This window comes from Staurois parvus, unplaced genomic scaffold (genome assembly GCF_062004578.1).
Source record: "Staurois parvus isolate SC_StPar_1 unplaced genomic scaffold, SC_StPar_1.0 ptg001667l, whole genome shotgun sequence".
Lineage (NCBI taxonomy): Eukaryota > Metazoa > Chordata > Amphibia > Anura > Ranidae > Staurois > Staurois parvus.
This window is the reverse complement of record NW_028319463.1, coordinates 367,487-393,016: the sequence shown is the minus strand read 5'-3', so window position 1 is coordinate 393,016 and position 25,530 is coordinate 367,487. Positions and strand designations below refer to the sequence as shown.

The following is a 25,530-nucleotide window of genomic DNA, read 5'->3' as shown; positions in this document are numbered from 1 at the left end:
GGGGCCCAGGCAGCTGGGTGAATCAGATGGGGGCAGGGAGGATTATCGGCACAGTGAAGGTGCAATTACTGGAACCGATCCTCTGTATGCAGGGCTGTGGATAAGGGGGTACCTCCAGTCCTCCTGTACGGGGCCCAGGCCAGCAGGGGGGCCCAGGTAGCCGGGTGAATTGGATGTGGGCAGGGAGGGTGATCAGTACAGTGAGGGTGCAATTACTGGAACTGATCCCCTGTATGCAGGACTGTGGATATGGGGTACCACCAGTCCTCCTGTGTGGGGCCCAGGCCAACAGGGGGGCCCAGGCAGCCGGGTGAATCAAATGAGGGCAGGGAGGGTGATCGGAACAGTGAGGGTGCAATTACTGGGACCGATCCCCTGTATGGCGCTCTCTGCAACAGCTGTAACCTGAGTTCTCCTCCTCTCCCTCCCACCTTTCAGCTGCTGCAGAGAGAGCCATACATGAGATTGGTTCCAGTAATTGCCCCCCCCCCCGCCGCACCCATTACCCTCCCGGTGCACCATATGTTTCCCCCTGTGTACCTCCACCCCCGCAGTGCTGCCAACTATCCTCCCCTCCTTCCTACCAGCAGCTGCAAGCACACAATAGGATCCTTCAGGATGAAAGAGCGGGGGAAGGGTCCGGCAAATATGTCACATTTACCAGCCCTTCTTTTTCTGAATGAACACAACGAGTGATTGGTACCGATCACTCACTGCATTCATTCATAACCGAAACATAGTAAACTGTGTTTCTTTTTGAGGGGGGCTGTCAGGATGGCTGTATGGGGCCCTGTGGTTTCTAACAGCAGCCCTGCTCGCACCTACCTAGGAGGGCGATGCACAATTTTGATAGATCCTCATGATTTGGACAAAAAAAGAACTTCTAGAGGTGCTTCTGAGCCTTCAGAGGTCACTTTTTTTGCTGCCTTAACAGCGGCCTGTTTATTGGTTCCATTAGTAACCCTCGCTGTATCTGGCTTCCCTCACCCGACGTAGACAGCCGAGTCATCGCTGCGAGAAACAGACGTCTGCGATTTTGTGACCGCGGACGATCAGCCTTAACCCAACCCAAGCCATGGAAAATCCTTCGCATTGAGAGCGCCCTTGTATTGGACTCACGGGAAATACGATGAACTGACTCCGCATCCTTGTAGGATTGTCCTCAGACCAGCTCAGTACCTTCATCCTCCCCGCAGGAACCTCCCGTTTAAATCTGCCGTCACCAAAATCCATAGAAATCCAGTGCTGGCAGAATCTCCGGAACAGAAGCGGGTAGAATCCTCACGATGGCTTCTGCTTGCTTTTTGCATCAGCTTTTCCAGCCCTTGATGTATCCGGCACGGCAGATGGCGCAACGAACGGCGTAAATGCAACCAACGGATCGATAACCTAAATCTACAGACATCGCAGCAATTTACTGGCCGGTAATCCCACGGCAGGTCGCCTTAATTGAAGCCTTCCTGTTGGCGCTCACGGACCCGGCATGGCGACATGGATTTTCTGTCTCTGTTAAATGGGGCGAGAAGTGAAGCCACTTGACACGGCGCTGTCACACTTCGAGTCGGATAAACTCATTACCAGTTGCTAAGTGAATTCGCTGCGTGTACAGGCCTCCGGTGTCATGGGGAAAACTAGACAGGCCTCCGGTGTCGTGGGGAAAACTAGACAGGCCTCCGGTGTCGTGGGGAAAACTAGACAGGCCTCCGGTGTCGTGGGGAAAACTAGACAGGCCTCCGGTGTCGTGGGGAAAACTAGACAGGCCTCCGGTGTCGTGGGGAAAACTAGACAGGCCTCCGGTGTCGTGGGGAAAACTAGACAGGCCTCCGGTGTCGTGGGGAAAACTAGACAGGCCTCCGGTGTCGTGGGGAAAACTAGACAGGCCTCCGGTGTCGTGGGGAAAACTAGACAGGCCTCCGGTGTCGTGGGGAAAACTAGACAGGCCTCCGGTGTCGTGGGGAAAACTAGACAGGCCTCCGGTGTCGTGGGGAAAACTAGACAGGCCTCCGGTGTCGTGGGGAAAACTAGACAGGCCTCCGGTGTCGTGGGGAAAACTAGACAGGCCTCCGGTGTCGTGGGGAAAACTAGACAGGCCTCCGGTGTCGTGGGGAAAACTAGACAGGCCTCCGGTGTCGTGGGGAAAACTAGACAGGCCTCCGGTGTCGTGGGGAAAACTAGACAGGCCTCCGTTGTCCTGGGGAAAACTAGACAGGCCTCCGTTGTCGTGGGGAAAACTAGACAGGCCTCCGTTGTCGTGGGGAAAACTAGACAGGCCTCCGGTGTCGTGGGGAAAACTAGACATGCCTCCGGTGTCGTGGGGAAAACTAGACATGCCTTCGGTGTCGTGGGGAAAACCAGACAGGCCTCCGGTGTCGTGGGGAAAACCAGACAGGCCTCCGGTGTCGTGGGGAAAACTAGACAGGTCTCCGGTGTCGTGGGGAAAACTAGACAGGCCTTCGGTGTCATGGGGAAAACTAGACAGGCCTCGGGTGTCATGGGGAAAACTAGACAGGCCTTCGGTGTCATGGGGAAAACTAGACAGGCCTCCGGTGTCGTGGGGAAAACTAGACAGGCCTCCGCCGCCTTTACCCTTTCTTTCCGAGGTCGTCTTGACCATTAATCCTCCCCCGCTGCCGGTTCTTCTCTCTGATCTTCAATGGGCACAATTTTCGAGGTGCTTTGTGGCAGTTGGCATTGCGTGGTACATGTCTAGTATGGTGCTTCTACCTTCAGAATGAGAAGGGTTTTGGGATGTCAAATGCTTTGTTTATGGAGAACAAATAACACGCACACAAAAATATACAAAACACAAAACAAATTAAAAGAAAAAAAAACACAACTTGAAAAAACAAATAATTACAAAATAAATAACAAATAAAAAAACAAAACAAACCAAAACAAATAATAAAAAGAAACCGCATTAAAAAAAATACAACACAAAACAATAAATAATAATATAATAATAAATACAATAATGTATACAAGGATGATGATTCCTACGTGGGCTGCTTTATAGAATAGAATTAAATAGAATGAAATAGAATAGAAAATATAGGAATAGAATAGAATAAAATAGAAAAGAAAATAAAGGAATAGAATAGAATGAAATAGAATAGAATATGAAATATAGGAATAGTATAGAAAATAAAGAAATAGAATAAAATATAAAGGAATAGAGCACAGTACAATAAAAAAAATGTAATAGATTGGAACAGAATAGAATAAAATAAAATAGAACGAATATAGCCATCTTTTGAAATTCAAATTTCGATTTTGAATCTTGAATCGATTTGAAAATAACAAATATATGAAACAAATCAGAATATACAGAAGAAGTTCCAAAAATGAAGCATTCTAACATAACGAATATGCGAGACAGTGCCAAGATGGCTGCCGGTTTTCTGGGAGCGCTTGGATTGGAAGTGACGCCAGGAAAGGAAAGGGGCATCGACGTGTTTCAGAGCATGTGCAAATCACTCCTTCTTCACAACCGGTGATTTGCCCATTCTCCGAAATTGCACCGCCCCTTTCCTAACATCACCTCCAGTCTGTGCACTCCCGGAAGAGCGGCGGCCATCTTGGTAATGTCTACCAAGCTCCCCCCTGCAGCTGCTGGTGGGCATAGCGAGTGGGAGAACACAGTGACAGAAGCCTCATACAGGAAGGATGGATGAGCCTATTCTTGCTTACCTTGTAAGTGTTTTCAAACCCCCGGCTACAAAACTGCACTTAGAAGCGCCCTCTTTTCTCCCTATATAGACAGCATAAAGCTGACCATACTTCAGTAGAGTTTCCTTTGATTATTTTCGTTTTTGGAACGTTTGGAATTCCTGATGGTTAGCGGAGTGAAACTGACGTTCGTTCTAAGCCACAGTGACAAGAAAATTTGAAAGAGCAGGATGGAAAATCTTCCTCGAATGAATGAAAACTGAGGACGTTGCCCTATGTATTGTGATGTGGATGTTCTAGATCCAAAAAAAAAAAACATTCAATACATCTGGGAATCCGTTCAAGGGTCAGGTCTGGGCGACATTTTGAATGGCTTAGAAACCAAATAAGTTGACTCTCGGGGATGGGAAATCTAAATGTGTGTGGCCGGCCTCGGGGGTTTCTAGGGACTCAACACAAGCTTGAAGAGCCCTATTAGAATGCCGGGGCTGTTGCAGGAGAAGGCCTTTGAATTCCGTCCAAATGTCTTCTATCGGAAGGCTGTTATTTATTTCTGTGTGTTGTCCTAATCTCTCATTGTTCAGCTGACACTCTCTGTTCCTCCATTCCGTTGAGCTCCCCGACTTCCCTCCCTGACTTGTCTCATGTCTTTTATTGTCTCCCGTAATGGACATACTAATTTGTTACTCCTTATTGGAGATGCTCTGCAGAACACAAGAATAAATTGATCAACAATTGTCCTGTAAATTCTTTCCAGCCTCAAACAAATTGGATGTGACTGAGCTTTGCTCAAAGAGAGAACGCTATATATATATATATATATATATATATATATATATATATATATATACACTCACCGGCCACTATATGAGGTCCACCTTGCTAGTCCCGGGTTGGACCCCCTTTTGCCTTCATTCTCCGTGGCATAGATCCAACAAGGTGTTGGGAACGTTCCTCAGAGATTTTGCTCCATATTGACATGATGGCGTCACGCAGTTGCTGCAGATTTGTCGGCTGCACATCCATGATGGGAATCTCCCGTTCCACCACATCCCACAGGTGCTCTATTGGATGGAGATCTGGTGACTGTGAAGGCCATTGGAGTCCAGTGATCTCATTGTCATGTTCCAGAAACCAGTTGGAGATGATTTGAGCTTTGTGACATGGAGCATTATCCTGCTGGAAGGAGCCATCAGAAGATGGGGATACTGGAGTCAGGGTGTGGGGGATCTATCCTGCCTTGTATCAACGGTTCAGGCTGGTGGTCTCATGGTGTGGGGGATCCATCTTGCCTTGTATCAACGGTTCAGGCTGGTGGTCTCATGGTGTGGGGGAGATTTTCTTGGCCCCTTAGTACAAATTGAGCATCGTTTAAACCCCACGGCCCACCTGAGTATGGTTGCTGACTATGTCCACCCCTGCCGCAACACACCGACTCGGGCAGGGGCGGACTGACCATTCGAGCACTAGGGCACTGCCCGAGGGCCCGGGGTCAGTAGGGGGCCCCATGAAATGTCCCTGTTACCTTTTTATAGGCTTTTTTGGGTGTGCTTTGAGAGTGGGCAAGGACACAGGGGCCCCATGATCCCCTATTGCCCGGGGGCCCCATGAGTTGTCAGTCCGCCCCTGGTCTCGGGGATAACCCTACTTATCCACAGTGACCACCATTTTACCTATTCCGAGTTAACCCCTTGTTAATCGGACTGTACCAAGGTCCCCGTACCACTGATGGGTCCCGAATCTGTCTCCTTACAGAACTCTTTCCTCCTCCAAAGACCAACCAGCGCCAAGGCCGCCGTGACAATCCAAACCAAAGCATGAAAGGGAGGGAGGGTGGGAGGCTTCTTCTTCTTACAAACTTCCCCCACTGGACTTCTTGAGGACAGACCCTCCTTTTCCTCCCTGGGAGACCCTCCCCAACAGCCTTAATCCTCAAAACTTCCTTCCCAACCCTGTGTTGTCCCTCTATTCCCCCGTCATGTCGACCCTGCGCTCATTTATTTATTTTTTTGCTCCGGGCCTACCTGAAGAAACACTTGACGCAGGTAAAGGCGTGTAAATGTGTTTCGGCACAAACCATGTTAAGTTGCAGCCTGTAGATAACTCGGTTCTCCAAAAACCCAAAACCCAACTTTTCGGCCTCTCCTTTCACTCCCTCGGCCCCCGCTGTCTCTGAGACAAAGTGCAATACTAGCGGAAAAGTAGCACACGGATATAAATAGTTTGTACCATATGTATTATGCATCAGGACCTCTGCGTTCTCACTTGTGCTGAGGCTTCCTCTGTGGACCTCCATAATGTAACATGATTAGCCGGCGCTAATATGTATTTCTGCCTCAGCAAATGTGGGTCAATTAGTGTCGGTGACTGTGATTGATGTCCAGGGCGGGCGCGGGCTGATCGCGGACTCCAGCGCCAGGCTATGCCGTGGCGTAGCTACTCGCCATCTTTTTAGGAAATGGGGAAAATGAAGGCTTAAGTGTTTAATTTTGTCAATTATGGTGACCTGTCAGAATCGGTCAGCTTCTACACTGCTGCTTAGTGGCAGCCCTGCACGGTGCAATCACCATGTCTGATGTGCCATTTCCAGGCATTCCTTTTATTAATTGGGCCATGCAATGGTTAAAATAAAAAGAGCTTCAAAGGTGTCAGAAGGGCTGAAGGTTCCTACAATCTTAACAGGATTGTTCCACCTTCCCCAAAGCAAAAGGAGACTTCCCGGCATTGTGGTCTGCGGCAGCCTTTCTCAACCTTTTTCAAGTCATGGCTTCCTTTAAAATTCCTAAAAAATTTAGTTCCCCCCCTCCCCCAGTATAAAGTGTAAATGTTACTTGTCCATGGAAAACCTGAACCTGAGACAAAGAACTCAACCACCTTGATAAAATTAACATCTGAGGTTCTCTCATCACATCAGAGGTTCCCCTATCACATCAGAGGTCCTCTCATCACATCAGAGGTTCTCTCATCACATCAGAGGTTCCCCTATCACATCAGAGGTTCCTCTATCACATCAGAGGTTCCCCTATCACATAAGAGGTCCTCCCATTACATCAGAGGTCTTCCTATCACATCAGTGGTGGTCTCATCACATCAGAGCTCCCCTCATCACAACAGAGCTCCTACCATCACATCTGAGGTTCCCCCTATCACATCAGAGGTCCTCTCATCACATCAGAGGTTCCCCTATCACATCAGAGGTCCCTATCACATCAGAGGTCCCCATCACATTAGAGGTCCCCATCACATCAGAGGTTCCCCCATAGTTTCAAGGTATTCTCATTGTATCAGAGGTCCCCATCACATCAGACATCCCCCCATTACATCAGAGGTTGCCCCCCACACATTAGAGGTCCAATCATCACATCAGAGGTTCCTCCATCACATCAGAGGTCCCTATCACATAAGAAGTCTCCAAATCAGAGGTCCTCTCATCACATCAGAGTTTCCCTCTTCACGTCAGAGGTTCCCCTATCACATCAGAGGTCCCCCCATCACATCAGAGGTCTCCCCCATCACATCAGAGGTTCCCCTATCACATAAGAGGTCCTCCCATTACATCAGAGGTCCCCATCACATCAGAGGTCCATATTACATCAGAGATTCCCCATCACATCAGATGTCCTCCAATCACATCAGAGGTCCTCCCATTACATCAGAAGTTCCCCATCACATCAGCGGTTCCCCCATCACATCAGAGGTCTTCCCATTGCATCAGTGGCCCTCCTATCATATCAAAGGTTCCCCCATCACATCAGATGGCTTCCCATCACATCAGAGGTCCTCTCATCACATCAAAGGTTCTCCCATCACATAAGAGGTCCTCTTATTGTATCAGAGGTCCTCCAATCACATCACGGGTTCCCCCATTACACCAGAGTTCCCCCCATCACACTAGAAGTCCTCCCATTGCATCAGAGGTTCCCTCCTCACATCAAATGTTCCCCCATCACATCAGAGGTCCTACCATCACATCAGAGGTCCCCCCATCACATCAAAGGTCCTCACATCACATCAGAGGTCCCTCCATCACATGCAAAGTCTTCCCATCACATCCGAGGTTTCCCCATCACATTAAAGTCCCTTTTACATCAGAGTCTTTCCTTCACATCAGAACCCCCTTTACATCAGAATATGTGGGAACCCAGATGGCACTCTGTCTTTGGGAACCCAGAAATACTGCTCTGGGGGACAGAATAGCCCATGACAGGTTATAAGGCTGTGGCAGAGTTTGTGGTTTTGATGGTCCGATCTATAATTTTCTGTTGTTATTATATCTGGCCACCAAAGATCATGCCAGGAACCTGCAAGTACCCGTGATCACCCTTAAAGCTGAGCTCTGGGCTGGATCAGTAGTTCATGAATGGCTGTCCAGGATTTTTCCTATAATTATCTATAAATTGGCCACAGATTCTGGTAAACTAACCTCATTCCTGCTACTTGTGTTTGTACTTCAGGAAGGTCATCAAGAGAATTCCATGTAACAGCATGAAGGCGGAAGCCACACTTCCATCGGCTAGAGAGGCAAAGCTTCTGGGCAGTCTTAGGCACCCGTTCATTATCCGCTTCTTTACGAGCTTCTTGGAGAATGAGGATTTCTGCATCGTGACGGAGTATTGTGAGGTACTGATTGCCCCTCATTTTGGGGAGATGCCCATTTACTACCTGAATATTCACAGATTGAGGCGTAGGCCGCAATTAAAGCCTGACCAAGAATCTCATCCATCCCATCTCTATCCAAAACTAAAAAAACAAGTTGGTTGGTTACACTTCATTTGTTGTCTTCTACAGCCTGGGAGCCCTAAGTCCCAGGCCACTGCAACCAGTAAAGTCTGATCTGGCTTGGGCCTACCTTCTCTCATACATTCCTATGGAACCAACCTTAAGATGGGCGGTCTTAGTGGTCAATAAGAACATTTGAGTGGTGGGAGGTGGTGGGCCAACAGCCAACACGGCCAGAAAGTGTCTAACTTTGCAAAATGCATGAGCCCAGTATTTGGTAATCCCACCAAATCTTTCCAATGGATTCAAAGTACTTGAATCGAATTCGTGTCCTTGCCCAAACTCAAAAAAGCCTATGAAAAAGGTACCAGGGGCATCTCATGGGGCCCCCTACTGACCCCGAGCCCTCGGGCAGTGCCCGAGTTTTCAAATGGTCATTCCGCCCCTGCCCCCTCATCTGAGGGAACCATCCACTAACACACATCCCCCCCCCAGCGAGAGACGGAGAGAGAGAGACACTCACCTTCACAGCTCCGGATATCCCTGGGGACGAGAATCGGGCTCTGTATACACCATCAAGCAGCCCCTCTCAGATCCCCCCTGGTCCCCATGCCACATGTGTCCCTTCTTCTGTCCTTGCTGCCCCCCTGAAAAGTGCCGCCCTAGGCAAATGCCTTGTTTGCCTTGTGGTAAATTTGCCCTTGATTTGAATACATCCGAATCTCCGGATAACAAAATTTCAGCAGAATTTCGATTCAGAACGAAACGCACTGCACATGTCTAGTTATCACAAATCCCTGTAAGCCCTGGTTCACACTGATGAGAATTATCATGAGGTTTGACTGTTCAAATCTCATGACAAATCACATATAATGAGCGGCAACGGAATCGTTCTAGCCATTCCGACTTCGCCCGAGTCGCACCGATTATAGAAGTAGTTGGTGGAGTGGACACAGGGGCCACAGGCAAACTGTAATCCCCGAAGGGGCATAGATATTTGTAGGGGGTAGCCAGGCAGTGCACACCAGACCATCTGCTGTATCTACTTCAATCATCCCCATTGTGCCTTGCTATCAGGGGTGGACTGACCATTTGGAAACTCGGGCACTGCCCGAGGGCCCGGGGTCAGTAGGGGGCCCCACAGATGCCCCTAGTACCTTTTTCATAGGCTTTTTTGAGTTTGGGCAAGGACACAGGGGCCCCATGATCCCCTATTACCCGGGGGCCCCATGAGTTGTCAGTCCGCCCCTGCTTGCCATTGTATGAATGGATTACCAGTAAGTCACAAAGATCCTTACAAGTAAAGAGACTTCCCCCAGGTGGTGCCAACAACAAAGGGAAGGAGATATATGTAACAAAAAACCCTTCAAAGTTGGTTTAAAGGTATGATGGACCAACTCCCATGAACATTACCAGCTTCCTTCACTTGTGACTGCATACGCTGCCGCCATTTTATACTACTATAGTAGCCTGGTGGGGTCACTGGCTCATGTTCCATTTTAGTGAGGTGCCAAAGTACTTCTGCCCCATTGCTGTAGTGAGCAGTGCCAGGACAAAGTCATCCAGTGCCCAGGGTGAAGATGTCAAACAGAGCCCCCCAAATGTATGAGCATTGTGTCTCAAAAACAATCCCCTCCACACCCCAAAAAAAAATGCAAGCACTAATTTTCATACTAAACCACTAGGCAAAAATTCCCCTTGCAAGTCAAAATTCTCCCAAAACAAAAAATGCAACCTCTTCCAGTACAAGTCCCCCCTCCCTGCTCAAATCTGTTCCCTCCCCCAATCTCCCCTCCTAGCACAAATCCTCTACCCCTCAAATTTCCCCTCTGAGTAAAAATCTTCTCTCTTCCAAATTCCCCTGTCCCAGCAAAAATCCCCCCAAATTCCCTCCCTAGCACTAATCCTCCCCCCAGTCATCCCCACTAGCACAACCCCTCCCTGCCCCCAAATCCCTCTTTCTAACACAAATTCACCCTCCCAGTACAAATCTCCCTCCAAATCACCCCTTCTAGCACAATCCTCCAAATCCCCAAGCGCGCTTACGGCAGTCGTCCCTCCTGCCCACCCCTTGTCCGGGCCCTGGTACTGAGAAGAGTAAACCAATCTGTTCTGTGCTGGTAACATGAACAGATTATTATTACCAGTGACAGATTCAGGAGCACTTCATAGCCAAGGACAAACGTTCTGAACCAGGAACCTTGCCATGAATTCAAGGCCATATGGTCGCCCCAGGATCAGCTTGTCGTTCAGACACCATTCTAAATGCTCTCGTTCTGCTGCTTTGTACCTTTCTATGGTCACGGAACTTCATGGTGAATTCTCATATTCTTATGCATTATGCCATGTGTGTATATATATATATATATATACAGTATATATATATTCAAGGTGTGTCCAGAATGAGAATGATATTTTAAAAACTCCTTTATTAAAAAATTTTACAGTTGAACAGTCTCCTTCATATGATGGTCCTTGTGAGTGTACACAACACTCCCAGCGAATTTTCCAATCTTCATGGCATCCCTGGAAGTCTTCAATTGGGGTTGCGTTCAGAGACTGCGTAGTGGCTCTTTGGACGTTATCCATACAACCAGTACGGTATCCTTTCAAACTCTTCTTCATCTTTGGGAACATAAAAGAGGTGCAAGGAGCCAAGTCGGGGATGTAGAGTGGTTGGGGAAGCACTGTGATAGCCAAAGCACTGTGACTCGTGATGAAGGATCCAAGTTGAGCCGATCTCAGGATGCGCAGGAAAAACTCTTTGTCTCAAGCGACCAAGAACTTCCAAGTAAGATCTTTGATTCACATTTTGACCAGCAGATACAAATTTCTTATGGACAATTCCATGTGAATCAAGAAAAACAATGACCATTAATTTGACTTTTGATTTGCTCATTTGATCTTTCTTGGTGACGTGGGTGTGTGCCATTCTGAACTTTGTTTCTTCATCTCGGGACCATACTTAAACACCCAGGTTTCATCTCCTGCAATCACTAAAAGAATCAGGCTTTCTATGGTCACGGAACTTTCTAAATGGACCAACAGGTCTTGGCAAGCGAATTGACGGTGTTCCTTCTGATCAGGCGACAAGTTCTTTGGAACAAGGTTTGCACACACTTTTCTCATGTTCAAATCCCGAGTCACAATTGACTTGATAATTCCCGTTTCTCCTGCAATTATTCTGATAGTGAGCCATCGGTCACGGTTGAGAACAGACCTCACTGCATCCACATTCTGTTCCATTTTTGACGATTTGAGAGGCTTCCTGATCGTTGTTGGTCTTCAACACCTTCTTGTCCTTCCTTGAAGGCCTTGTCTCATCGGTACCCTTTTGCTGATGATAGTGCAGCTTCTCCATAGACTTTCCTCACCACTTCCAAAGCTTCTGATGAACTTTTACCCAATTTCACATAAAATATTATCGTGTAACACTGTTCCAAACTCGCTTGCATTTTTCTTAAAACGAGGCACTTGAACAGGGTGTCACAAAAAAGAATGTCTTGACTCTAACAGGGCTGGAATGCAACTGTTCAGTGTTCTAACATATACCTGGCACCCCACCCCAAGCTTGGCCAGCTTCTCCCTTCACAGAGCCCTTCTTGAGCATAGGAACTTCATTCTCATTATATTCTGGACAAACCTTGTGTGTATATATATATATATATATAATACACTTTACAAGACCTAGTAGGTATCCTTCAATACAGTATATATGGCTGTGTATCTGGCAGCCTGTGTAATGTGTTTGCTTTTGGTAATATGAAGGGTGTTACTATCGTAAACTTTTTTTTTTAATGTATTGCCTCCTAATATTTTGAATATGAGGGATGGTGCTGAAGAATATTTACCTGTCTCTTGTCTGCTAGGGTGGAGATCTGGATTATCACCTTCAACAGCTGGAAGATAAAGGACTGGCAATGTCGGAGGGACACGTCATGGAATGGTTCATCCAGTTGTTACTTGGGGTTACCTATCTTCATGAGAGGTGAGGTCCAGCAACGAAGATGATTGGGTTTCCTCACACATCGATATTGGGGTTACCAGTTGTACAAATATGCGCAATAAGGAAAATGTATGAATAGAAGCAAATTAGGAACCACACAGACTGTTTTGTATTCATGCAATATATTCCAAGCAATTATGTAACAAAACTCTTTGTAGAAACCCCCAGGCAGCCTACGTCCTGTGCCAGTAAGCCAACAGAGCACCTAGAAAAATGTCTCCTATGCTTAAATTAGGAACTTTCTATGTCTGAAATGTAGCACTACCCTTGTGGGGGCCACTGAAAGATGACCTTGCACTGATGGGGGACCTCTAATGATGGGAACACTGATGGGGCACCTCTAATGATCAGAACACTGATGGGGGATCTCTAATGATGGGGACACTGATGGGGGACCTCTAATGATGGGAACACTAATGGGGGACCTCTAATGATGGGAACACTGATGGGGGACATCTAATGATCAGAACACTGATGAGGTATCTCTAATGATGAGGACACTGATGGGGGACCTCTAATGATGGGAACACTAATGGGGGACCTCTAATGATGGGAACACTAATGGGGGACCTCTAATGATGGGAACACTAATGGGGGACCTCTAATGATGGGAACACTGATGGGGGACATCTAATGATGGGAACACTGATGGGGGACATCTAATGATGGGAACACTGATGGGGGACATCTAATGATGGGGGCACTGATGGGGGACATCTAATTATGGGAAGACTGATGGAGGACATCTAATGATGGGGACACTGATGGGGGACCTCTAATGATGGGAACACTGATGGGGGAAATCTAATGATGGGGACACAGATGCAGAGTGTCACAGTGTGGGCGACCGACTCCGTGAATATCCCGCCACCAACCTACCTCGCGGACATCTATCCTGCATGGCACTGGGACCAGGGAAGGGGACGGATGTTCATGGGGGCAGTTGGTGACAGGGCGGATGGAGGACCTATAATGATGGAGACCTCTAATGTTGGGGACATTGATGGGTGACCTCTAATGATGGGGACACTGATGGGAGACCTCTAATGATGGGAACACTGATGGGGGACCTCTAATGTTAGGGACATTGATGGGTGACCTCTAATGGTGGGGACACTGATGGGAGACCTCTGATGGGAACACTGATGGGGGACCTCTAATGTTGGGGACACTGATGGGAGACCTCTAATGATGGGAACACTGATGGGGGACCTCTAATGATGGGAACACTGATGGGGGACCTCTAATGTTGGGGACACTGATGGGAGACCTCTAATGATGGGAACACTGATGGAGGACATCTAATAATGGGGACATTAATGGGGGACCTGTAATGTTGGGGACACTGATGGGGGACCTCTAATGATGGGGACACTAATGTGGAGTGTCACAGTGTGGGGGACCGACTCCATGAATATCCAGCCACCAATTGATCCCACGAACATCCATCCTGCATGGCACTGGGACCGGGGGAGGGTGCGGATGTTCATGGGGCAGTTGGTGAAAAGGGACACTGATGGAGGACTGCTAATGATGGGGACACTGATGGGGGAACTCTAATGATGGGGACACTGATGTGGAGTGACCCAGCGTAAAGAACCGACTCCGTGAATATCCCGCCACCAACCCTCCCTGTGAACATCCATCCTGCAGGGCACTGTGGCAGGCTAGACGGGAGACAGCCCAATGCGCTAGCCTACTCAGTGTCTACTTCCCTGTCCTGATCCCGCTTTCACTTCGCAGCAGCAGGACAGAGCACTGTGGCAGACTAGGGGGGGAGAGCCATGCCAATGTGTTGTTGAAAAATTATTGGTGGGGGAGGGTGACACCATGTTTTACCACACCACAGGTGACACCAACCCTAATGACACCGCTGTGCATGAGGGTCAGTTTTGATTTACAGAAGGCTTTTTGTGTTGGCCGCTCTGTATCTGAAACTATTGGGACAACTTTTCAGACGTTAAAAGATATTGTTCTAAAAAAGTGGATAAGTGGTCCCAGGAAATGCAAAGTTTAAGAACTGCTGATTTAATGTCTAGATATGTTAACAATCTGTTATACTGGATACAGAAATCCACCCCTGCCAGACCGCACAGCCAGGAAGATGCAGCTTCCTGGTCCAGCTTTATAGATGCCTGGTTGCAATCACGCCAATGCTCGTTTGATGGAGTCTGGTGGTCCAACGATGGTCTAATGACATAGGAAGCTGCATTGCTGAGATACAAAAATGAGGGTTCACCTGCCGGGGTAAGCAGTGTGGCAGGGGTGTGTCAATCACAAAATGTCCTACAAGTCATTTGGAAAGAGAACACATAGACAGAATATTACAAATGTGTATTTCATTGTTTAATTAACATTCAGCCCTAAAATGATATATTTATGTATTCTGTGACCGGCAATAACAGGATTAAAAAAAAGTCAATCTAGATTATAATTTTTAATTTTTTTTCCTCCTTTTTCATGAGTTCTGCTTTAGAATCTCCCTTTTCAATGCATTTAAACTTTCCGTTTAATAAAATACATGAAAGTAATAGAATCCTGTAATATTTGACATCTGCTTTGCATCTCGCCCAGAACAAATGTTTGTCGCTGCGTCTGGAGCTCCGATAAGCAGCAACTGCCCTTTATGTCTGGATAACATCTGACAGCATGACTGTGCGGCACATTTGCAGCCTTTTCCCCATCGCTGGTCATTTTTTCACTCGACTTTGTGTTTGTTATATTTCCAGGCTCGTTATGCATAGAGATTTAAAGACAAAAAACATCTTCCTGAAGAACGGCACCCTTACGATTGGTGAGGATGTCTCTTTGTACGCACATTATATAGTGACACGCGCAGTGTATATATTACAATGTATATTTATTCTATTATTGGACACTGTAGGGGTGGTTTGTGTGTTTGTGTTCCATCAGGGAGACTTCTCTTTGCTCTCCATTCTAAAGATGCAACAGAAAGTCAGTGGAAATCTCTCCAAAGCAAGAGGTTTCTTCATTGGTCTCTTAAACACGGACAGCATGGGGGGGATGGGCTCTAAACCAAGGGTTCCCCAAACTCCTCAGCTCATCTACCCCTTCATGAAGTTTCAGTAAATTTGTAGTAAATACACAGTAATTTGTTTTTGGGCACTACTTTGTTCGCTTTGGGCGTTCCCATTGACTATCCAACAGACTCTGAGATGGGTATACTTACTGGCTCTCCCATAGGGTTTGAGGTGGGTGTACTTACTGGCTCTCCCTTATAGTTTGAGGTGGGTGTACTTACTGACTCTCCCGTAGAGTTTGAGGTGGGTGTACTTACTGAGTCTCCCGTAGAGTTTGAGGTGGGTGTACTTACTGGCTCTCCCATAGAGTTTGAGGTGGGTGTACTTACTGGCTCTCCAACAGAGTTTGAGGTGAGTGTACTTACTGACTATTCCATAGAGTTTGAGGTGGGTGTACTTACTGGCTCTCCCGTAGAGTTTGAGGTGGGTGTACTTACTGACTCTCCAACAGAGTTTGAGGTGGGTGTACTTACTGGCTCTCCCATCGAGTTTGAGGTGGGTGTACTTACTGGCTCTCCGGTAGAGTTTGAGGTGGGTGTACTTACTGGCTCTCCCTTATAGTTTGAGGTGGGTGTACTTACTGGCTCTTCCGTAGAGTTTGAGGTGGGTGTACTTACTGGCTCTTCCGTAGAGTTTGAGGTGGGTGTACTTACTGGCTCTCCCGTAGAGTTTGAGGTGGGTGTACTTACTGGCTCTCCCATAGGGTTTGAGGTGGGTGTACTTACTGGCTCTCCCGTAGAGTTTGAGGTGGGTGTACTTACTGAGTCTCCCGTAGAGTTTGAGGTGGGTGTACTTACTGGCTCTCCCATAGAGTTTGAGGTGGGTGTACTTACTGACTCTCCCTTATAGTTTGAGGTGGGTGTACTTACTGACTCTCCCGTAGAGTTTGAGGTGGGTGTACTTACTGGCTCTCCAACAGAGTTTGAGGTGAGTGTACTTACTGACTATTCCATAGAGTTTGAGGTGGGTGTACTTACTGACTCTCCCTTATAGTTTGAGGTGGGTGTACTTACTGACTCTTTAACAGAGTTTGAGGTGGGTGTACTTACTGGCTCTCCCATCGAGTTTGAGGTGGGTGTACTTACTGGCTCTCCCGTAGAGTTTGAGGTGGGTGTACTTACTGGCTCTCCCATAGAGTTTGAGGTGGGTGTACTTACTGGCTCTCCCATAGAGTTTGAGGTGGGTGTACTTACTGGCTCTTCCATAGAGTTTGAGGTGGGTGTACTTACTGGCTCTTCCATAGAGTTTGATGTGGGTGTACTTACTGACTCTTTAACAGAGTTTGATGTGGGTGTACATACTGGCTCTCCAACATATGTGACAAGCAGTGAAATAGACCCTCCAGCAACAATAGATCACCAAAGCATAAATAGACACCCCCACAACAATAGATCCACCCCAACAACAATAACTCCCACCAGCAACAACAGATTTCCCAGCAGCCAACATTAATAAACCCCCCTCCCTCAACAGTAGATCCCTCCAAGCAATAATAGATCCGCCCAACAACAATAGATCCACCCCAACAATAATAACTCCTGCGAGCAACAACAGATTTCCCAGCAGACAACATTAATAAACCCTCCAGCAGCCAGCAATAATAGACCCTTCCCTCAACAGTAGATCCCTCAAAGCAACAATAGATCCACCCCAACAATAATAGCCACCAGCAGCAACAACAGATTGCCCAGCAGCCAACATTAATAAACCCTCCAGCAGCCAGCAGCAATAGACCCTTCCCTCAACAGTAGATCCCTCAAAGCAACAATAGATCCACCCAACAACAATAGATCCACCCCAACAATAACCACCAGCAGCAACAACAGATTTCCCAACAGCCAACTTCAATAAACCCTCCAGCAGCAAAGACCCCTCCCTCAACAGTAGATCCCTCCCAGCAACAATATATCCACCCAACAACAATAGATCCACCCCAACAATAACCACCAGCAGCAACAACAGATTTCCCAACAGCCAACTTCAATAAACCCTCCAGCAGCAAAGACCCCTCCCTCAACAGTAGATCCCTCAAAGCAACAATATATCCACCCAACAACAATAGATCCACCCCAACAATAACCACCAGCAGCAACAACAGATTTCCCAACAGCCAACTTCAATAAACCCTCCAGCAGCAAAGACCCCTCCCTCAACAGTAGATCCCTCCCAGCAACAATATATCCACCCAACAACAATAGATCCACCCCAACAATAACCACCAGCAGCAACAACAGATTTCCCAACAGCCAACTTCAATAAACCCTCCAGCAGCAAAGACCCCTCCCTTAACAGTAGATCCCTCCCAGCAACAAATGACCCCCCTAGAAACATAAGACGCCCCATGCAACAATAAAGCCCCCACCAGAAACTATAGAACCCCCCCCAACAACAATAGCATCCCATGCAAAAATAGATCCCCATCCAGCAACAATAGATCCCCCCCATGGTTTATACATATTAGGATTATTTATATTTTTGCGCTGCACAAATATTTGACTGTCTTTTTGAAGGTTTTATGGTTTCCTTTAGCATAGCTGCTTTTTTATGTTGAGCGCTCGCTGAGTTTTTTATTCTTCATGTTCTCATAGATAATCGTTGGGGAGAGGCAGATGCTGAAATCGCTGAACTTCGCCATCCTCCTCCTAGCTGTAGAATTAGGTCTCTAGCTGTCCTTGTAAGCCTCTTCGGGATCAGGCGCTCCGGTCCGGCTCACACATGCTGAGATGAATGCCCAATCCCTTCCCTCCAGGTTTACATTCCGGCTCCAGTCTGATCTTTGCTCAGGATTCTGTTCCTTTTGGTGGCTATTACTGTCAATATCCCACCTGAAGAAAAATAAAAAGAATAAAATAGGAAAAGAAAAGGAGATAAAACATTGAGGATGAAAACAAGAAATAAGTTACAGGTAGAAAAATAAAACTAAAACTCGGAATCTTTTGCCGGCTTCTTGATGTATAAAGCAATTAGATGCATGTTGTGACCTTCGCTCCGCTCCTGCGGACCTCCTTCCGGATGCGTGTTGTGACCTTCGCTCCGCACCTGCGGACCTCCTTCCGGATGCGTGTTGTGACCTTCGCTCCGCACCTGCGGACCTCCTTCCGGATGCGTGTTGTGACCTTCGCTCCGCTCCTGCGCACCTCCTTCTGGATGCGTGTTGTGACCTTCGCTCCGCTCCTGCGGACCTCCTTCCGGATGCGTGTTGTGACCTTCGCTCCGCACCTGAGGACCTCCTTCCGGATGCGTGTTGTGACCTTCGCTCAGCACCTGCGGACCTCCTTCCGGATGCGTGTTGTGACCTTCGCTCCGCACCTGCGGACCTCCTTCCGGATGCGTGTTGTGACCTTCGCTCCGCACCTGCGGACCTCCTTCCGGATGCGTGTTGTGACCTTCGCTCCGCTCCTGCGGACCTCCTTCCGGATGCGTGTTGTGACCTTCGCTCCGCACCTGCGGACCTCCTTCCGGATGCGTGTTGTGACCTTCGCTCCGCTCCCGAGGACCTCCTTCCGGATGCGTGTTGTGACCTTCGCTCCGCACCTGCGGACCTCCTTCTGGATGCGTGTTGTGACCTTCGCTCCGCACCTGCGGACCTCCTTCCGGATGCGTGTTGTGACCTTCGCTCCGCTCCTGCGCACCTCCTTCCGGATGCGTGTTGTGACCTTCGCTCCGCACCTGCGGACCTCCTTCCGGATGCGTGTTGTGACCTTCGCTCCGCACCTGCGGACCTCCTTCCGGATGCGTGTTGTGACCTTCGCTCCGCACCTGCGGACCTCCTTCCGGATGCGTGTTGTGACCTTCGCTCCGCTCCTGAGGACCTCCTTCCGGATGCGTGTTGTGACCTTCGCTCCGCACCTGCGGACCTCCTTCCGGATGCGTGTTGTGACCTTCGCTCCGCACCTGAGGACCTCCTTCCGGATGCGTGTTGTGACCTTCGCTCCGCTCCTGCGCACCTCCTTCCGGATGCGTGTTGTGACCTTCGCTCCGCACCTGCGGACCTCCTTCCGGATGCGTGTTGTGACCTTCGCTCCGCACCTGCGAACCTCCTTCCCGATGCGTGTTGTGACCTTCGCTCCGCTCCTGAGGACCTCCTTCCGGATGCGTGTTGTGACTTTCGCTCCGCACCTGAGGACCTCCTTCCGGATGCGTGTTGTGACCTTCGCTCCGCACCTGCGGACCTCCTTCCGGATGCGTGTTGTGACCTTCGCTCCGCACCTGCGGACCTCCTTCCGGATGCGTGTTGTGACTTTCGCTCCGCACCTGCGGACCTCCTTCCGGATGCGTGTTGTGACCTTCGCTCTGCACCTGCGGACCTCCTTCCGGATGCGTGTTGTGACCTTTGCTCCGCTCCCGAGGACCTCCTTCCGGATGCGTGTTGTGACCTTCGCTCCGCACCTGCGGACCTCCTTCCGGATGCGTGTTGTGACCTTCGCTCCGCACCTGCGGACCTCCTTCCGGATGCGTGTTGTGACCTTCGCTCCGCACCTGCGGACCTCCTTCCGGATGCGTGTTGTGACCTTCGCTCCGCACCTGCGGACCTCCTTCCGGATGCGTGTTGTGACCTTCGCTCCGCACCTGCGGACCTCCTTCCGGATGCGTGTTGTGACCTTCGCTCCGCTCCTGAGGACCTCCTTCCGGATGCGTGTTGTGACCTTCGCTCCGCACCTGAGGACCTCCTTCCGGATGCGTGTTGTGACCTTCGCTCCGCACCTGCGGACCTCCTTCCGGATGCGTGTTGTGACCTTCGCTCCGCACCTGCGGACCTCCTTCCGGATGCGTGTTGTGACCTTCGCTCCGCACCTGCGGACCTCCTTCCGGATGCGTGTTGTGACCTTCGCTCCGCTCCTGAGGACCTCCTTCCGGATGCGTGTTGTGACCTTCGCTCCGCACCTGCGGACCTCCTTCCGGATGCGTGTTGTGACCTTCGCTCCGCACCTGAGGACCTCCTTCCGGATGCGTGTTGTGACCTTCGCTCCGCTCCTGCGCACCTCCTTCCGGATGCGTGTTGTGACCTTCGCTCCGCACCTGCGGACCTCCTTCCGGATGCGTGTTGTGACCTTCGCTCCGCACCTGCGAACCTCCTTCCCGATGCGTGTTGTGACCTTCGCTCCGCTCCTGAGGACCTCCTTCCGGATGCGTGTTGTGACTTTCGCTCCGCACCTGAGGACCTCCTTCCGGATGCGTGTTGTGACCTTCGCTCCGCACCTGCGGACCTCCTTCCGGATGCGTGTTGTGACCTTCGCTCCGCACCTGCGGACCTCCTTCCGGATGCGTGTTGTGACTTTCGCTCCGCACCTGCGGACCTCCTTCCGGATGCGTGTTGTGACCTTCGCTCCGCACCTGCGGACCTCCTTCCGGATGCGTGTTGTGACCTTCGCTCCGCTCCCGAGGACCTCCTTCCGGATGCGTGTTTTGACCTTCGCTCCGCACCTGCGGACCTCCTTCCGGATGCGTGTTGTGACCTTCGCTCCGCACCTGCGGACCTCCTTCCGGATGCGTGTTGTGACCTTCGCTCCGCACCTGCGGACCTCCTTCCGGATGCGTGTTGTGACCTTCGCTCCGCACCTGCGGACCTCCTTCCGGATGCGTGTTGTGACCTTCGCTCCGCACCTGCGGACCTCCTTCCGGATGCGTGTTGTGACCTTCGCTCCGCACCTGCGGACCTCCTTCCGGATGCGTGTTGTGACTTTCGCTCCGCACCTGCGGACCTCCTTCCGGATGCGTGTTGTGACCTTCGCTCCGCACCTGCGGACCTCCTTCCGGATGCGTGTTGTGACCTTCGCTCCGCTCCCGAGGACCTCCTTCCGGATGCGTGTTTTGACCTTCGCTCCGCACCTGCGGACCTCCTTCCGGATGCGTGTTGTGACCTTCGCTCCGCACCTGCGGACCTCCTTCCGGATGCGTGTTGTGACCTTCGCTCCGCACCTGCGGACCTCCTTCCGGATGCGTGTTGTGACCTTCGCTCCGCACCTGCGGACCTCCTTCCGGATGCGTGTTGTGACCTTCGCTCCGCACCTGCGGACCTCCTTCCGGATGCGTGTTGTGACCTTCGCTCCGCACCTGCGGACCTCCTTCCGGATGCGTGTTGTGACCTTCGCTCCGCTCCTGAGGACCTCCTTCCGGATGCGTGTTGTGACCTTCGCTCCGCACCTGAGGACCTCCTTCCGGATGCGTGTTGTGACCTTCGCTCCGCACCTGCGGACCTCCTTCCGGATGCGTGTTGTGACCTTCGCTCCGCACCTGCGGACCTCCTTCCGGATGCGTGTTGTGACCTTCGCTCCGCACCTGCGGACCTCCTTCCGGATGCGTGTTGTGACCTTCGCTCCGCTCCTGAGGACCTCCTTCCGGATGCGTGTTGTGACCTTCGCTCCGCACCTGCGCACCTCCTTCCGGATGAGTGTTCTGACCTTCGCTCCGCTCCTGAGGACCTCCTTCCGGATGCGTGTTGTGACCTTCGCTCCGCACCTGCGCACCTCCTTCCGGATGCGTGTTGTGACCTTCGCTCCGCACCTGCGCACCTCCTTCCGGATGCGTGTTCTGACCTTCGCTCCGCTCCTGAGGACCTCCTTCCGGATGCGTGTTGTGACCTTCGCTCCGCACCTGCGCACCTCCTTCCGGATGCGTGTTGTGACCTTCGCTCCGCACCTGAGGACCTCCTTCCGGATGCGTGTTGTGACCTTCGCTCCGCTCCCGAGGACCTCCTTCCGGATGCGTGTTGTGACCTTCGCTCCGCTCCTGCGGACCTCCTTCCGGATGCGTGTTGTGACCTTCGCTCCGCACCTGAGGACCTCCTTCCGGATGCGTGTTGTGACCTTCGCTCCGCACCTGAGGACCTCCTTCCGGATGCGTGTTGTGACCTTCGCTCCGCTCCTGAGGACCTCCTTCCGGATGCGTGTTGTGACCTTCGCTCCGCACCTGCGGACCTCCTTCCGGATGCGTGTTGTGACCTTCGCTCCGCTCCTGAGGACCTCCTTCCGGATGCGTGTTGTGACCTTCGCTCCGCACCTGAGGACCTCCTTCCGGATGCGTGTTGTGACCTTCGCTCCGCACCTGCGCACCTCCTTCCGGATGCGTGTTGTGACCTTCGCTCCGCTCCTGCGCACCTCCTTCCGGATGCGTGTTGTGACCTTCGCTCCGCACCTGCGCACCTCCTTCCGGATGCGTTTTGTGACCTTCGCTCCGCTCCTGAGGACCTCCTTCCGGATGCGTGTTGTGACCTTCGCTCCGCACCTGAGGACCTCCTTCCGGATGCGTGTTGTGACCTTCGCTCCGCTCCTGAGGACCTCCTTCCGGATGCGTGTTGTGACCTTCGCTCCGCACCTGAGGACCTCCTTCCGGATGCGTGTTGTGACCTTCGCTCCGCACCTGCGCACCTCCTTCCGGATGCGTGTTGTGACCTTCGCTCCGCACCTGAGGACCTCCTTCCGGATGCGTGTTGTGACCTTCGCTCCGCTCCTGAGGACCTCCTTCCGGATGCGTGTTGTGACCTTCGCTCCGCACCTGCGGACCTCCTTCCGGATGCGTGTTGTGACCTTCGCTCCGCACCTGCGGACCTCCTTCCGGATGCGTGTTGTGACCTTCGCTCCGCTCCTGAGGACCTCCTTCCGGATGCGTGTTGTGACCTTCGCTCCGCACCTGAGGACCTCCTTCCGGATGCGTGTTGTGACCTTCGCTCCGCTCCTGAGGACCTCCTTCCGGATGCGTGTTGTGACCTTCGCTCCGCTCCTGCGCACCTCCTTCCGGTTGTTCTACAGGAAACATTCGGTGTAATTAAAGTGTCCAATAAACCTTTTCCTCCTCGGACGGCTCTGCTCCCCACAACACAATCGCACAATCTATCATTTGGTTTTACATTTTACAATTTTACTAGGAACTCCGCTGTAAAATGATACAAAATAAATCAAGTCCAGAGCAGGGGCGGACTGGCCATTGGGGAACTCGGGCACTGCCCGGGGGCCCGGGGTCAGTAGGGGGCCCCATGAGATGTCTCTGGTACCTTTCATAGGCTTTTTTGGGTGTGATTTGAGTGTGGGCGAGGACACAGGGGCCCCATGATCCCCTATTGCCCGGGGGCCCCATGAGTTGTCAGTCCGCCCCTGGTCCAGAGGTAAACTATTCTTAAATGCCACGTTAGCCAGAACAAAGGAAGAGAAAAGTTCGATCGGCTCCCCTAAAGTGGTTAAGAAACATAGAAGAGGGACAGCAGAAAAAGATGGGTGGTTCATCGAGTTTGCCCGGTTTTTTTTTTGGAGGGGGATTTGTTTTTTTTATTTATTATTTATTTCAGGTACTTATATAGTGCCGTCCATTTACACAGCGCTTTACATTTATATTGTACATTCCCATCAGTCCCCGCCCCCGAGGAGCGTATAATCTAAGGTCCCTAACTCCCATTCATACATACCCATACTAGGGCCAATTTAGACAGGAGCCAATTCACCTCCCAGCATGCCTTTGTAGAGTGGAAGGAAACCGGAGTACCCGGAGGAAACCCATATAGGCACAGGGAGAACATGCAAACTCCAGGCAGGTGGTGTCACTTTACATATATAGTGTACATTCACATCAGTCCCCGCCCTCAATGGGCGTACAATCTAAGGTCCCTAACTCCCATCATACACACACATACTAGGGCCAATTCAGACAGGAGCCAATTCACCTCCCAGCATGTCTTTGGATTGTGGGAGAAAACCGGAGTACCCGGAGGAAACCCACGCAGGCACAGGTGGTGTCACTTTACATATATATTGTACATTCACATCAGTCCCCGCCCCCAAGGAGCGTACAATCTAAGGTCCCTAACTTACATTCATACATACACATACTAGGGACAATTTAGACAGGAGCCAATTCACCTCCCAGCATGTCTTTGGATTGTGGTAGAAAACCGGAGTACCCGGAGGAAACCCACGCAGGCACAGGGAGAATGTGCAAACTCCAGTTAGGTGGTGCTGTGATTAGGATTTGAACCAACGACCCTAAATGAGATAAAAACTATAGATTTTCTGAAGGTTTCCTATCAAAAAATGTAATAATAATAATAATAAAAAATAATAATTAAAAAATAAAATGAAAAAGTTTGTGTGAAATCACCTAAAGAAACCACTTAAAAAAACAAAGTAACTTTCTTAAGAAAACGGCATCAAATCAATGTATGCGGCCAACACCAGATGGATCCAATGGAGAGAAAAAGTAGAAATGGTTCAGAAATGGGATCCATGCAAATCTACTGTCTATAGTTATATATATATAAAAAAATATATTTATATATATTTATATATATATATATATATATATATAAATTTATTTATTTAAAGACAACAACAAAAAAATTATATATATATATATATATATATATATATATATATATAACAAAAACAAAAAAAACTAAAAAGATATATATATATTTTTTATTTTTTAAAGATATGTATTACGTAGGAATGAAGCGATCTCTGGGAATAGCGCGGTCCAGCAATCCCCGTATATTTATATTATGTATCTGTATATTCTCTTTGCTCCCAGAAGTAGTAATGGCGTACGTATGTAACAAGTGTTTGATCCCGAATTAATTATAAATCAGTAACAGTGAAGGAAGCTAGTTAGAGATTTCTAGGCATCTGATGAAAAGGTCGATCTGCTTTCTTGTTTCTACTGACTGGGTATCAAATCGAATATATCGCTCATCACCTAGAAACCGTGAATTTAAGAGGAACCCCAGATATCTATTTTTTTTTTAATTTTGGATATCATAGGAGAGGCTTAAAGTGGTTGTAAACCCTCCATATCCGCAGTGACGTGACCGGCCTCAGGTAATACACAGAGATGAAATGAATCCTCCTACATACGTTGTACCGGTTTATCTGCAGTCATCTCTCCTCTACATCCACTTCAGCTCCGGAAGGTTTACTCCCTTCCTGACCAGGCTGTTTTTTGCTATTCGGCACTGCGTTACTTTAACTGGTCATGAATCGCTGTACCCAAATTAAGTTTATATAATTTTTTAACATAAATAGAGCTTTCTTTTGGTGGTATTTGATCATCTCTGCGTTTTTTTATCTTTTGCGATATAAAGGAAAAAAGACCAACATTTGAAAAAAAAAAAAT

General features: G+C 49.5%; 1 protein-coding gene across 1 annotated transcript in view; it reads left to right on the top strand.

The window, feature by feature from the left end:
• The first annotated feature begins 3,365 nt into the window (after nt 1–3,365).
• LOC149434822 (serine/threonine-protein kinase Nek11-like) overlaps nt 3,366–25,530 on the top strand; it is a 202,083-nt gene continuing 179,918 nt past the window's right edge. The window contains exons 1-4 of the mRNA XM_089663332.1: nt 3,366–3,490; nt 8,121–8,286; nt 12,255–12,373; nt 15,121–15,185. Coding sequence (XP_089519458.1) covers nt 3,366–3,490; nt 8,121–8,286; nt 12,255–12,373; nt 15,121–15,185 — 475 coding nt within the window. The remainder of the gene's footprint in view (nt 3,491–8,120; nt 8,287–12,254; nt 12,374–15,120; nt 15,186–25,530) is intronic.